The sequence below is a fragment of the Dendropsophus ebraccatus genome, chromosome 12 (genome assembly GCF_027789765.1).
Source record: "Dendropsophus ebraccatus isolate aDenEbr1 chromosome 12, aDenEbr1.pat, whole genome shotgun sequence".
Lineage (NCBI taxonomy): Eukaryota > Metazoa > Chordata > Amphibia > Anura > Hylidae > Dendropsophus > Dendropsophus ebraccatus.
This window is the reverse complement of record NC_091465.1, coordinates 89,101,158-89,117,038: the sequence shown is the minus strand read 5'-3', so window position 1 is coordinate 89,117,038 and position 15,881 is coordinate 89,101,158. Positions and strand designations below refer to the sequence as shown.

At 51.6% G+C, this 15,881-nt stretch overlaps 1 protein-coding gene across 1 annotated transcript; it reads left to right on the top strand.

Annotated features, from left to right (window-relative positions):
- Positions 1-14,358: 14,358 nt before the first annotated feature.
- Positions 14,359-15,306, top strand: LOC138768851 (S-antigen protein-like). Its single transcript, XM_069946816.1, has one exon. It carries the CDS (start codon positions 14,359-14,361, stop codon positions 15,304-15,306), a length of 948 nt encoding a protein of 315 aa, XP_069802917.1.
- The last annotated feature ends 575 nt before the right edge of the window (positions 15,307-15,881 follow it).

Here is a 15,881-nt window from a genome sequence, read left to right as displayed (position 1 = left end):
ACAAGAAGCGTCTTATCGGCAGCCAGAACCTGTTATTTGTACCAAGAAGGTATAAAACGTGTGCAGGAGACTGCCCGGGGTGCCAGAGTTCACAGCGGCGTCCTCACACAGTGGCTGCTTGTTCTGTAGAGAGAAGACAACATCCAGGCCAGGAAATCTTTACCTTATAGGAGGGGGGGGTCCAGAAAGTAAATGGCACTCAACATGAGGCAAACAATTGAGGCAAAGAAAAACATGGCCGCCTCTCCCCCGCCCACTCTCAGAAACAGCACCTCTCCTGTCCTTGGTATGTTTGTGGTTTTGCAGTGCCGTTCCATTGCCAGGAATTGTAGTAGCGCACAAAACCTGAGGGCAGGGGTGGTGCTGTTTTGTGTTTATTCTGTGCCTGGATAAACCTTTAGAAGGGGTGGTTGTTCTTGTTCAGGATTAGAAATACACTGCTCAAAAAAAATAAGACCACTTAAACAACACAATATAACGCCAGGTAAATCAAATCATTGACGACAACACACTGAGTAAGCAGCACTGACTGACAATGTCACCTGCAGTCAGCAAGACCCCCTCAGTAACGGAGGGTTCTGCAGATTGGAACCAGACACCACTTCTCACTACCTAGGCTTTCTGGCTGATGTTTTTGTCTCTTTTGAATGTTGCTGGTGCTTTAACACTCGTGGTAGCATGAGACGAACTCTACACCCCACACAGGTGGCTCAGGTAGTGCAGCTCATCCACCGTGGCATGAAGCAAAGATGATTTGCTGTGTCTTGTCAGCGTAGTGTCCAGAGGCTGGAGGCTACCAGGAGATGTGAAGGAGGGCAGCAACCCAGCAGCGGAATCCCTGCCTCCACCTTTGTGTAAGGAGAACCAGGAGGAGCACTGCCAGAGCCCTGCACAATCACCTCCAGCAGGCACAAATCTGCATGTGTCTGCACAAACGGTTAGAAAACGACTCCATGAGGACGGTATGAGGCCCGATGTCTACAGATGGGGGTTGTGCTCACAGTCCAACACCGGGCAGGACGCTTGGCATTTACCAGAGAACACCAGGATTGGCAGATTTACCACTGGCGCCCCCTGTGCTCCTCAAATGAGAGCAGGTTCACACTTAGCACACGTTACAGAGTCTGGAGACGGCGTGGAGAACGATCTGCTGCCTGCAACGTCCTTCAGCATGAGCAGTTTGGCAGTGTGTCAGTAATGATGGTGGTGGTGGGTTGGATGTCTTTGGGGGCAGCACAGCCCTCCATGTGCTGCCAGAGGTTGCCTGACTGCCATTAGGTAGCGAGACCCTCAGAGCCCTTGTGAGACCATATGCTGGTGCGGTTGGGGTTCCTCCTAATATAGGACAATGCTAGACCTCATGTGGCTGGAGGGTGTCAGCAGTTCCTACAAGATGGAGGCAGTGAAGCTATGGACAGGCCGCCCGTTCTCCTGAATCCCATTGAGCACATCGGGAACATCATGTCTCCTCCATCCACCAACATCATACAGACACCTCATCAGGAGCATGCCCGGGCCTTGTAGGGAGGTCATACAGCCACCTCATCAGGAGCATGCCCGGGCCTTGTAGGGAGGTCATACACCTCATCAGGAGCATGCCCGGGCCTTGTAGGGGGGTCATACAGGCACCTCATCAGGGGCATGCCCGGGCCTTGTAGGGAGGTCATACACCTCATCAGGAGCATGCCCGGGCCTTGTAGGGAGGTCATACAGACACCTCATCAGGAGCATGCCCGGGCCTTGTAGGGAGGTCATACAGCCACCTCATCAGGAGCATGCCCGGGCCTTGTAGGGAGGTCATACAGCCACCTCATCAGGAGCATGCCCGGGCCTTGTAGGGAGGTCATACACCTCATCAGGAGCATGCCCGGGCTATGTAGGGAGGTCATACAGACACCTCATCAGGAGCATGTCCGGGCCTTGTAGGGAGGTCATACAGCCACCTCATCAGGAGCATGCCCGGGCTATGTAGGGAGGTCATACAGACACCTCATCAGGAGCATGCCCGGGCCTTGTAGGGAGGTCATACACCTCATCAGGAGCATGCTCGGGCCTTGTAGGGAGGTCATACACCTCATCAGGAGCATGCCCGGGCTATGTAGGGAGGTCATACAGACACCTCATCAGGAGCATGCCCGGGCCTTGTAGGGAGGTCATACAGCCACCTCATCAGGACCATGCCCGGGCCTTGTAGGGAGGTCATACAGACACCTCATCAGGAGCATGCCCGGGCCTTGTAGGGAGGTCATACAGACACCTCATCAGGAGCATGCCCGGACCTTGTAGGGAGGTCATACAGCCACCTCATCAGGAGCATGCCCGGGCCTTGTAGGGAGGTCATACACCTCATCAGGAGAATGCCCGGGCTATGTAGGGAGGTCATACAGACACCTCATCAGGAGCATGCCCGGGCCTTGTAGGGAGGTCATACAGCCACCTCATCAGGAGCATGCCCAGGCCTTGTAGGGAGGTCATACACCTCATCAGGAGCATGCCCGGGCTATGTAGGGAGGTCATACAGACACCTCATCAGGAGCATGCCCGGGCCTTGTAGGGAGGTCATACAGCCACCTCATCAGGAGCATGCCCGGGCTATGTAGGGAGGTCATACAGACACCTCATCAGGAGCATGCCCGGGCCTTGTAGGGAGGTCATACAGACACCTCATCAGGAGCATGCCCGGGCCTTGTAGGGAGGTCATACACCTCATCAGGAGCATGCCTGGGCCTTGTAGGGAGGTCATACAGACACCTCATCAGGAGCATGGTCGGGCCTTGTAGGGAGGTCATACAGACACCTCATCAGGAGCATGCCCGGGCCTTGTAGGGAGGTCATACACCTCATCAGGAGCATGCCCGGGCCTTGTAGGGAGGTCATACAGACACCTCATCAGGAGCATGCCCGGGCCTTGTAGGGAGGTCATACACCTCATCAGGAGCATGCCCGGGCCTTGTAGGGAGGTCATACAGCCACCTCATCAGGACCATGCCCGGGCCTTGCAGGGAGGTCATACAGCCACCTCATCAGGACCATGCCCGGGCCTTGTAGGGAGGTCACACAGCCACCTCATCAGGAGCATGCCCGGGCCTTGTAGGGAGGTCATACAGACACCTCATCAGGAGCATGCCCGGGCCTTGTAGGGAGGTCATACAGACACCTCATCAGGAGCATGCCCGGGCCTTGTAGGGAGGTCATACAGACACCTCATCAGGAGCATGCCCGGGCCTTGTAGGGAGGTCATACACGCCCCTCATCAGGAGCATGCCTCGGCCTTGTAGGGAGGTCATACAGGCCCCTCATCAGGAGCATGCCTGGGCCTTGTAGGGAGGTCATACAGACACCTCATCAGGAGCATGCCCAGGCCTTGTATCGAGGTCATACAGACACCTCATCAGGAACATGCCCGGGCTATGTAGGGAGGTCATACAGACACCTCATCAGGAGCATGCTCGGGCCTTGTAGGGAGGTCATACACCTCATCAGGAGCATGCCCGGGCCTTGTAGGGAGGTCATAAAGACACCTCATCAGGAGCATGCCCGGGCCTTGTAGGGAGGTCATACAGGCACCTCATCAGGAGAATGCCCGGGCTATGTAGGGAGGTCATACACCTCATCAGGAGCATGCCCGGGCCTTGTAGGGAGGTCATACAGACACCTCATCAGGAGCATGCCCGGGCCTTGTAGGGAGGTCATACAGACACCTCATCAGGAGAATGCCCGGGCTATGTAGGGAGGTCACACAGACACCTCATCAGGAGCATGCCCGGGCCTTGTAGGGAGGTCATACAGACACCTCATCAGGAGCATGCCCGGGCCTTGTAGGGAGGTCATACAGACACCTCATCAGGAGCATGCCCGGGCCTTGTAGGGAGGTCATACACCTCATCAGGAGCATGCCCGGGCCTTGTAGGGAGGTCATACAGACACCTCATCAGGAGCATGCCCAGGCCTTGTATCGAGGTCATACAGACACCTCATCAGGAGCATGCCCGGGCCTTGTAGGGAGGTCATACAGACACCTCATCAGGAGCATGCCCAGGCCTTGTATCGAGGTCATACAGACACCTCATCAGGAGCATGCCCGGGCCTTGTAGGGAGGTCATACAGACACCTCATCAGGAGCATGCCCAGGCCTTGTAGGGAGGTCATACAGACACCTCATCAGGAGCATGCCCGGGCCTTGTAGGGAGGTCATACAGACACCTCATCAGGGGCATGCCCGGGCCTTGTAGGGAGGTCATACAGACACCTCATCAGGAGCATGCCCGGGCCTTGTAGGGAGGTCATACAGACACCTCATCAGGAGCATGCCCGGGCCTTGTATCAAGGTCATACAGACACCTCATCAGGAGCATGCCCGGGCCTTGTAGGGAGGTCATACAGACACCTCATCAGGAGCATGCCCGGGCCTTGTAGGGAGGTCATACACCTCATCAGGAGCATGCCCGGGCCTTGTATGGAGGTCATACACCTCATCAGGAGCATGCTCGGGCCTTGTAGGGGGGGTCATACAGACACCTCATCAGGAGCATGCCCGGACCTTGTAGGGGGTCATACAGGCACGTGGAGGCTATATATATATATATATATATATATATATATATATATATATATATATATACACATACACTCACCGGCCACTTTATTAGGTACACCATGCTAGTAACGGGTTGGACCCCCTTTTGCCTTCAGAACTGCCTCAATTCTTGGTGGCATAGATACAACAAGGTGCTGGAAGCTTCCTCAGAGATTTTGGTCCATAGTGACATGATGACATCACACAATTGCCGCAGATTTGTCGGCTGCACATCCATGATGCCAATCTCCCGTTCCACCACATCCCAAAGATGCTCTATTGGATTGAGATCTGGTGACATGGCGCATTATCCTGCTGAAAGTAGCCATCAGATGTTGGGTCCATTGTGGTCATAAAGGGATGGACATGGTCAGCAACAATACTCAGGTAGGCTGTGGCGTTGCAACCATGCTCAATTGGTACCAAGGGGCCCAAAGAGTGCCAAGAAAATATTCCCCACACCATGACACCACCACCACCAGCCTGAACCGTTGATACAAGGCAGGATGGATCCATGCTTTCATGTTGTTGGCGCCAAATTCTGACCCTACCATCCGAATGTCGCAGCAGAAATCGAGACTCATCAGACCAGGCAACGTTTTTCCAATCTTCTACTGTCCAATTTCGATGAGCTTGTGCAAATTGTAGCCTCAGTTTCCTGTTCTTAGCTGAGCGGAGTGGCCCCCGGTGTGGTCTTCTGCTGCTGTAGCCCATCTTCCTCAAAGTTGGCCGTACTGTGCGTTCAGAGATGCTCTTCTGCCTACCTTGGGTGTAACGGTTGGCTATTTGAGTCACTGTTGCCTTTCTATCAGCTGGAACCAGTCTGCCCATTCTTCTCTGACCTCTGGCATCAACAAGGCATTTCCGCCCACAGAACTGCCGCTCACTGGATGGTTTTTCTTTTTCGGACCATTCTCTGTAAACCCTAGAGATGGTTGTGCGTGAAAATCCCAGTAGATCAGCAGTTTCTGAAATACTCAGACCAGCCCTTCTGGCACCAACAACCATGTCACATTCACAGGCCTCACATCACCTTTCTTCCCCATACTGATGCTCGGTTTGAACTGCAGGAGATTGTCTTGACCATGTCTACATGCCTAAATGCACTGAGTTGCCGCCATGTGATTGGCTGATTAGAAATTAAGTGGTAACGTGCAGTTGGACAGGTGTACCTAATAAAGTGGCCGGTGAGTGTATATATGGACATTACAGCAAAATTGGATCAGCCGCCATTGGGTAATACATGAGATTCCCAATGATGATGTGTGTGGGATGTTGGTGTCAGCACATTCAGCTTTGTACAGAACACACAATGGACAGGCGTGGCCCTCTACCTGGAAGGAAACAGCCATGTTGTGCTGATTCTTATACTAGTGTGAAAAGCTACAACCCACATCGTGTCCTGACAGCATGATAGGAGGGATAGTACGGCCACAGATGGGGAACCTTCGTCCGTTTGTATGGTAGAAGCCGTCACACAGTCAGGAGCCGCTGATGACCTCAGGTGCTTTGTCAGACAATATACACCTGACTGGGTCCATGTGGCCTCTGCCCAAATCTCAGAAGAACAGACGCTCCACCCGACATTTCCCAATCAATCTGTATTGAATAGATGCTGATGACAGAGGTGACATCTGGGACCCGCCGGCAGCTCCACCTCATGACATCACCCTCCGTGTCTGAGGGAGCCGAGACGTCCTACCAGCTGGACACCTGTGAGTCACTGACCCGTCAGGCAGGTCCGAGCGCTGTAAACATGGCTGGTGTCGTCTGGATTATGCCATATGTCATTAGATGTAATGTTATGTTGATTCATGGCTGTGTATTCACACCTGGACAGGAGGAGAGTTACATCATCTACATGGAGGATGATAGAGAATTACTCCAGGCCGCACCGGTGCTGTGTTATATCCCGTGCAGGACCTCGGAGATGGGCTGGGACATTGGGATTTATTCTGTATTTGCATGTAAGGGCCAGTTCACACAGTATCTCTATGCGATGGTTCGCATGCCTCCGCTTCCATCGCTCTCTGCTCAGAGAATTAACACCTCCACCGCCGAATTTCTCCACTTTTGCTCAGTGTGAACTGGCCCTAATGCTGCTCCACCCAAGCCCTGGACTACATACAGGACTTTATCACTAGACATCAGAGAACTTGCTGAAATCTTCAGGTTCGGCAATGTTCTTCAAACCTGAGCGTGTGACATTTGACTCCGGACGACCGGAGAAGTTGGATGCCACCTTAGGAAGTCCTGGAAAACAGATATGGGCATAGGCTATATCCATATTTTCCTAGCGGCCCTAGCACAGCCTCCAGCCACCGGGAGTCAAATGCTGAGCATTCAGGTTTGGACAGTTTGCTCTAGTTTAGATTCATCTGACCGGCCATGTTTCTCTATAGCGATCTCGATCCGTTTGACCGGCCATGTTTCTCCACAGAGATCTGGATCCATCTGACCAGCCATGTTTCTCCACAGAGATCTGGATCCATCTGACCTGCCATGTTTCTCCACTGAGATCTGGATCCGGATCCATCTGACCGGCCATGTTTCTCCACAGAGATCTGGATCCATCTGACCGCCCATGTTTCTTCACAGATATCTGGATCCATCTGACCGGCCATGTTTCTCCACACACAGATCTGGATCCATCCGATCGGTCATGTTTCTCCACACAGATCTGGAGCCCTCTGAACAGTCATGTTTCTCCACAGAGATCTGTATCCATCTGACCAGCCATGTTTCTTCACAGAGATCTGGATCCATCCGATCGGTCATGTTTCTCCACACAGATCTGGAGCCCTCTGAACAGTCATGTTTCTCCACAGAGATCTGTATCCATCTGACCAGCCATGTTTCTTCACAGAGATCTGGATCCATCAGACCGGCCATGTTTCTCCACAGAGATCTGGATCCATCTGACCGGCCATGTTTCTTCACAGAGATCTGGATCCATCTGACCGGCCATGTTTCTCCACAGAGATCTGGATCCATCTGACCGGCCATGCTTCTCCACAAAGATCTGGAGCCATCTGATCGGTCATGTTTCTCCTCCGCGATCTGGATCCATTTGACCGGCCATGTTTCTCCACAGAGATTGGTCCATCAGGAAGACTTTCCCTCTGCAATGCTCTGCTAGGGATTATTACACCGGCCATATTGGACATGCTTTATAATTTGTTGGCGTGTCCCCATAGAGATAAGAGACAATGTCTATGTGTTATGGTTCCTCACTCAGGTCTCAGCTGTTATCACTACATAAAGATTAAACCCTGAGAACACGGCAAGCACAATGTCTGCACACGTTGCGAGTCTCAGCTGCGAGCTATAATCTTTTCCTTGTGACTGTCTCTGTTTCTTTCTGTTCTGCACGCCACGCCTCAGGTGTGTCCCCCACATCTGGTGCCAGCCTCATACCCTGCACACACTTGGCAGCGCAGAGAAAATAATTATCCTTTTATTAAGGTATTAACGCAACGCGTGAGGATCCGGGAGATCTGCACCTGACAACCAGGGAGATGGTGCTTTACCCACAATGCAATGTATATGTGTATAGTGATATGTATGAAGCTGGTATAACCTGGGGACCACCTGTATATAGTGATATGTATGATGCTGGTATAACCTGGGGACCTCTTGTATATAGTGATATGTATGATGCTGGTATAACCTGGGGATCTCCTGTATATAGTGATATGTATGATGCTGGTATAACCTGGGGATCTTCTGTATATAGTGATATGTATGATGCTGGTATAACCTGGGGACCTCCTGTATATAGTGATATGTATGATGCTGGTATAACCTGGGGACCTCTTGTATATAGTGATATGTATGATGCTGGTATAACCTGGGGATCTCCTGTATATAGTGATATGTATGATGCTGGTATAACCTGGGGACCTCCTGTATATAGTGATATGTATGATGTGGGTATAACTTAATATTTGGTGCAGAAACCTTTGTTTGCAGTTACAGAGGTCGGACGTTTCCTGGAGGTCCTGACCAGGTTTGCCGACCCTGCAGCAGGGATTGTGTCCCCCTCCTCCATACACATCTTCTCCACAGCTTTCAGGTTTCGGGGCTGTTGCTGGGGGCAACATTGAGTTTCAGCTCCTCCAAAGATTTCCTATTGGGTTCAGGTGTGGAGACTGGCGGCCGCTCTGGGACTATGAAAACATTCTTATGGAGCTGCTCCTTAGTTGTCCCGGCTGTGTGTCTCCTCCTTACTTGTCCCGGCTGTGTGTCTCCTCCTTACTTGTCCCGGCTGGGGGTCTCCTCCTTACTTGTCCCGGCTGGGGGTCTCCTCCTTACTTGTCCCGGCTGGGGGTCTCCTCCTTACTTGTCCCGGCTGGGGGTCTCCTCCTTACTTGTCCCGGCTGGGGGTCTCCTCCTTAGTTGTCCCGGCTGTGGGTCTCCTCCTTACTTGTCCCGGCTGGGGGTCTCCTCCTTACTTGTCCCGGCTGGGGGTCTCCTCCTTACTTGTCCAGGCTGGGGGTCTCCTCCTTACTTGTCCCGGCTGGGGGTCTCCTCTTTACTTGTCCCGGCTGTGGGTCTCCTCCTTAGTTGTCCCGGCTGGGGGTCTCCTCCTTAGTTGTCCCGGCTGTGGGTTTCCTCCTTAGTTGTCCCGGCTGTGTGTTTCCTCCTTAGTTGTCCCGGCTGTAGGTTCCCTCCTTAGTTGTCCCGGCTGTGGGTCTCCTCCTTAGTTGTCCTGGCTGTGGGTCTCCTCCTTACTTGTCCCGGCTGGGGGTCTCCTCCTTACTTGTCCCGGCTGTGTGTTTCCTCCTTAGTTGTCCCGGCTGTAGGTTCCCTTCTTAGTTGTCCCGGCTGTGTGTTTCCTCCTTAGTTGTCCCGGCTGTAGGTTCCCTCCTTAGTTGTCCCGGCTGTGGGTCTCCTCCTTAGTTGTCCCGGCTGTGTGTTTCCTCCTTAGTTGTCCTGGCTGTGGGTCTCCTCCTTACTTGTCCCGGCTGGGGGTCTCCTCCTTACTTGTCCCGGCTGTGTGTTTCCTCCTTAGTTGTCCCGGCTGTAGGTTCCCTTCTTAGTTGTCCCGGCTGGGGGTTTCCTCCTTAGTTGTCCCGGCTGTAGGTTCCCTCCTTAGTTGTCCCGGCTGTGGGTCTCCTCCTTAGTTGTCCCGGCTGGGGGTCTCCTCCTTAGTTGTCCCGGCTGTGTGTCTCCTCCTTAGTTGTCCCGGCTGTGTGTTTCCTCCTTAGTTGTCCCGGCTGTGGGTTTCCTACCTTAGGTGTCCCGGCTGTGGGTTTCCTCCTTAGTTGTCCCGGCTGTGGATTTCCTACTTAGTTGTCCCGGCTGGGGGTTTCCTCCTTAGTTGTCCCGGCTGTGGGTCTCCTCCTTAGTTGTCCCGGCTGTGTGTTTCCTCCTTAGTTGTCCCGGCTGGGGGTCTCCTCCTTACTTGTCCCGGCTGTGGGTTTCGGGTCCTTGTGCGCTGGGAGACCCGGCCACCACCCATCCTCACTGCTGTTACTGAGGGAAGGAGGTTGTTGTATCTGGTGATACATGGCTCCATCCGTCCTCTCTCCTGTACGCTGCAGTTGTCCTTTCCCCTTTGCAGAAAGCCCCCATAGTATGATTCCCCCCCCCCATGCTTCACGGTGGGGACTGTGTTCTTGGGGTTGATACCAGAAAGTTGTATTTTGTTCTCAGCTGACCACATGATCGTCTCCCATGTCTTCTCTGGATCATCCAGTCCTGGCCCCCCGGGTCACACTTGACCGCCTAACTAGCTATGACCGTCCCTTGTGGGGTGGAAGAGACAAGACTACAGTTCCAGCAGCCCCTGCTCAGGCCAGTACACGGCCTAACCCACTGGTACCGCCACTCTCCCTCACATCACACGGTCTCCAGCCGCCCCTGGTGTATGAGGTGACAGTCTCCAAAACTCCTTGTGCCATTTTCTTCTCTCTCATGCCCGACGAATCACGTGTCACTTGGATATGGCACGCATCTGCTGAGAGCTGGAAAAGAAAGACACCCCAGCGACTGGGACGGAGGCAGACAACACCTTACATTTCTGTACATAGTGATATGGAGCTGGCTGCCATGACATGGGTATTTCCTGTATATGGTGATATGGGGCATGCTGGTATAACCTGGGTATTTCCTGTATATAGTGATATGGGGGATGCTGCTATGACCTGGGTATCTCCTGTATATAGTGACATAGAGCATGCTGCTATGACCTGGGTATCTCCTGTGTATGGTGATATGGGGCATGCTGGTATAACCTGGGTATTTCCTGTATATAGTGATATGGGGCAGGCTGGTATAACCTGGGTATTTCCTGTATATACTGATATGGGGGATGCTGCTATGACCTGGGTATCTCCTGTATATAGTGATATAGAGCATGCTGCTATGACCTGGGTATCTTCTGTATATGGTGATATGGGGCATGCTGGTATAACCTGGGTATTTCCTGTATAAAGTGATATGGGGGATGCTGCTATGACCTGGGTATTTCCTGTATATAGTGATATGGGGCATGCTGGTATAACCTGGGTATTTCCTGTATATAGTGATATGGGGGATGCTGCTATGACCTGGGTATTTCCTGTATATAGTGATATGGTGGATGCAGCTATGACCTGGCTGTTTCCTGTATATAGTGATATAGAGCCTGCTGCTATGACCTGGGTATCTCCTGTATATGTGGTATGCTGATCGGTGTAGTACATGGCCAGTGATGGTGGAATTGTCCTGACGCCAGTGCCTGTCCAGCACTGTGTGATGTTGGTACCTGCTTTATATACATGGTCAGTTTGTACGGTTCCCCAGTGGTCGGTGACCTGCCGGGCTGTGATGGGTCCCTGGGGCTCCTGTCACCGTAGTCCTGAGTGGTAAATGACCCACCCACAGAAAGGGGAAAATGACCCAAGGTGTGCGGCCAGTGTGTATAGGTGCTGGTGCTGTGTGTATAGGTGCTGGTGCTGTGTGTATAGGTGCTGGTGCGGAGGAAAGCATGACTGAGTCCCAGTGATATAAATAGAACAGCTTTACTGTACAGTCTCTTGAGGATACAGAACACTATGACAGTAGATAGTTTATCTTGTTACAGACTTTAGTGCTTCACTGGATCTGTGCTGCGGAGATACTTGTAATTACAGAATATAATAGAGGTAGTTGTAGTGGTGCTTAGATAGTTTAGAGTAGAGTGGAGCAGCGTTGGGGAGAGGAGTTTGACAAGAGAGTCCAACCCAAAGTAGTACTGTGCTCTGCCGAAACTTGAGAAGATTACTTGAGAGATACTTGAGAGTGAGAAGTTACTTGTGCCGTGTTCCGACTATTGTCTGACCACCTTCTGCCCTACAGTGTCGAGTTACCCGTCCTAATAGGGTGATACAAGCCCCAGCCATGGTTACCTGGGCACAGCTAAATGTCTGAGCGTGTCCCGGTGTCACCTGTGCTGCGAGATAGGATACGTAGACCCTCTGGTTGCTTTGTCCTATCTAGGCTAATTCTTTTGTGTTTCAGGATGTTGCCCTGCACTTTGTAGAGTGGTTCTTGGCGTGGGCTGGGTTTATCCCCAACTTGTCCTCCTTGTAGTGTCTAGCACTGCATAGCATATATAGGTAGACTACAAGACCTGAGTGTCTCTGACTGGTTCATACACGTCCAATATATCAAAATGAACAGCACAGGTAAGCAATAGAAAAAACGTAAGAAATGGAGTGCTCGTCTCACCGGATAGGACCCCTCCGTCCGGACACAAATCCAAAAAAGACAACTGAAGACAGCACCTCTCAGTGAAAAAATGTGATGTCTTTATTCACATCCTACTTGCGCGACGTTTCGGCTGGTTCTCAGCCTTTCTCACGCTTGAGAAAGGCTGAGAACCAGCCGAAACGTCGCGCAAGTAGGATGTGAATAAAGACATCACATTTTTTCACTGAGAGGTGCTGTCTTCAGTTGTCTTTTTTGGTTCATACACGTGTCTTGACCAACTCACTGTCTGAACTAGACTGAACTAACTTCCTGTCCACACAGGGCTAACTAGTTACTTCCTCAGGGGCTGTGTGTGTGTGTGTGTGTGTGTGTGTGGAGAGCAGGGATAGGTAGAGGAAGAGGGAATATCTCCTATAGGTTAGCACAGATCAGGTGGTACATAGAAAACTGTAACCCTTTGCTCACTTCAGTCGTGCAACACACAACAGAGTCTAGAAATAACACTGACACCTAGTGGTGAAACTACAAAATGCTAACTTCATCACCACTGAACTGGAGAGACATCACTTTGCGGCAGGTGCCTAGGCCCCTTAACTGTGGGATACCACATATATAGTCATATTGAGCATGCTGGTATAACTTGGGTATGTTCTGTATACAGTGATATGGAGCCTGCTGCTATAACCTGGGTATATAGTGATATGGAGCATGCTGCTATAACCTGGGTATATAGTGATATGGGCCTTGCTGGTATAACCTGGGTATACACTGTATATAGTGATATGGAGCCTGCTGCTCTAACCTGGGTATACACTGTATATAGTGATATGGAGCCTGCTGCTGTAACGTGGGTATACACTGTATATAGTGATATGGAGCCTGCTGCTATAACGTGGGTATACACTGTATATAGTGATATGGAGCCTGCTGCTATAACGTGGGTATACACTGTATATAGTGATATGGAGCCTGCTGCTATAACTCCTGTATATAGTGATATGGAGCCTGCTGCTATAACTCCTGTATATAGTGATATCGAGCATGTTGCCATGACCTGGGTATCTCCTGTATATAGTGATATGGAGCCTGCTGCTATAACCTGGGTATCTCCTGTATATAGTGATATGGAGCCTGCTGCTTTAACTCCTGTATATAGTGATATAGAGCCTGCTGCTATGACCTGGGTATCTCCTGTATATAGTGATATGGGGGATGCTGCTATGACCTGGGTATCTCCTGTATATAGTGATATAGAGCCTGCTGCAATGACCTGGGTATCTCTGGTATATTATTACATACAGCTTGTATAACTTGTAGATCTCTTCCATAGTTGTTCTTTCTCTCAGTGACCCAGTTATATACAACTTATAAAACAATCTCTCTATTATTTTAGGTCAGAATGATAAACTTTATATACGTCATATGATGAGTGAATTATCTCGCCGCGTCTATTCCGCGTTCACTCATCAATGATTATAGGACAACCCGTCGCTTATATGAAGGTAATAAATCTGATACATTGTAATTTTCTCCATTATACCGCTGCCCAGTCTGTGTAGACTATTATATGTGTGTACGCTGTATATACATGGTATATACGCCGAGCAGTCATAACAGTCAGGGGAGGGGAATCCTATGGATGATCTGGTGACAATAGCTCTTATGGTGGATATATCAGGAGGCAGGAGCCGGTCAGAACTGTGGAAGAAGGAAAATGAACGGACTTAAGGATATGAACCACTGTGACCGGGAACGGATAGTCATGTGTAGACCTTGTAGTCTCCAGAGTGTCCGTTCTAGTGAGGTTCTAAGTATGTAGTGGTCAGTAGAAACCAAAAGTGTCAGAAGAAGGAGAACCCAGGAGCAGGTTCAAGGAGACCCAAAGAAGAACAACCAGAGACAAGGGCATGGAGGCCCAAAGGACAACCGGGGACAAGGGCATTGAGAACCAAAGGACAACCAGGAACAAGGGCATGGAGGCCCAAAGGACAACCAGAGACAAGAGCATGGAGGCCCAAAGGTCAACCGGGAATAGGGTCATGGAGGCCCAAAGGACAACCAGGGACAGGGGTATTTAGGCCCAAAGGACAACCAGAGACAAGAGCATGGAGGCCCAAAGGACAACCAGGGACAAGGGCATGGAGACCCAAAGGACAACTGGGGACAGGGGCATGGAGGCCCAAAGGCCAACCGAGGACAGGGGCATGGAGACCCAAAGGACAACCGGGGACAGGGGTATGGAGGCCCAAAGGACAACCAGAGACAAGAGCATGGAGACCCAAAGGACAACTGGGGACAGGGGCATGGAGGCCCAAAGGCCAACCGAGGACAGGGGAATGGAGACCCAAAGGACAACTGGGGACAGGGGCATGGAGGCCCAAAGGCCAACCGAGGACAGGGGCATGGAGACCCAAAGGACAACCGGGGACAGGGGCATGGAGACCCAAAGGACAACTGGGGACAGGGTCATGGAGGCCCAAGGGACAACTGGGGACAGGGTCATGGAGGCCCAAAGGACAACCAGGGACAGGGTCATGGAGGCCCAAAGGACAACCAGGGACAGGGGCATGGAGGCCAAAAGGACAGCTGAGGACAGAGTCAAGGAGGCCCAAAGGACAACTGGGGACAGGGTCAAGGAAGCCCAAATGACAACCAGGACAGGGGCATGGAGGCCCAAAGGACAACCAGGGACAGAGGCATGGAGGCCCAAAGGACAACTGGGGACAGGGTCATGGAGGCCCAAAGGACAACTGGGGACAGGGTCATGGAGGCCCAAAGGACAACTGGGGACAGGGTCATGGAGGCCCAAAGGACAACTGGGGGAGAAGGGCTTGGAGACCCAAAGTACAACCAACGACAAGGGCTTGGTGACCCAAAGGGTAACCGAGGACAGGGGCATGGAGGCTCAAAGAAGGTCGACCGGGGACAGAGGCATTGAGGGTCAAGGAAGTACAACTGGGGACAGGGGCATAAAGTCAAAAGACAACCAGAAATCGATGGCTGACCAGGGACAGAGACAACCAGTCAAAAGACAACCAGAAATCGATGGATGACCAGGGACAGAGGTATGGGGGCCCAAGGCTTTATGATGTGTGTGTGGGAGGCTAGCCCATCTGGTCTGATCCCACAGAACACCTGCTGTAAAATGTCCTGCTAATAGAAGAGAGTCTGATCACACGGGATGTGGCGCTGATTCTGTGGGAAAATACTTTCTGTAGATTCGGCAGTCCTGGTGATGGGGGCCAATGTGTCACCCACAATGATGGCCGCCCGCCTGTTCTCAGCCGGGATGGAATTACACGATGCTGACGTGAGTCACCTGCAGAAATACATTATAATTACTAAGTTGGTGAAATGTTTACAGCTTTTATATGTGGCGGATCTGAACATGAGCCGGAGACGTCCTCACGTGAAGATGGTAAAACTTTTATTTAGCCAAGGCTTCTTTTATGGGACATCTGGGTGACTACCAGTATGGCTTCCCTCCCGCTCTGCCCCAGGGTGTCACTATAGTGACCCAGTTATTCAGAAACAAGCAAATGTATAACCAAGAAGTGCTGGGTGACAACCTGTAATGGCGGCCAGCAGAGAACACTTCATGGGAATATCCCTTTAAGGAAACTTGAAG

What these genes read in the sequence shown, in the direction of transcription:
- LOC138768851 (XM_069946816.1), top strand. Translation starts at nt 14,359, where the DNA reads ATGGAGGCCCAAAGGACAACCAGGGACAAGGGCATGGAGACCCAAAGG.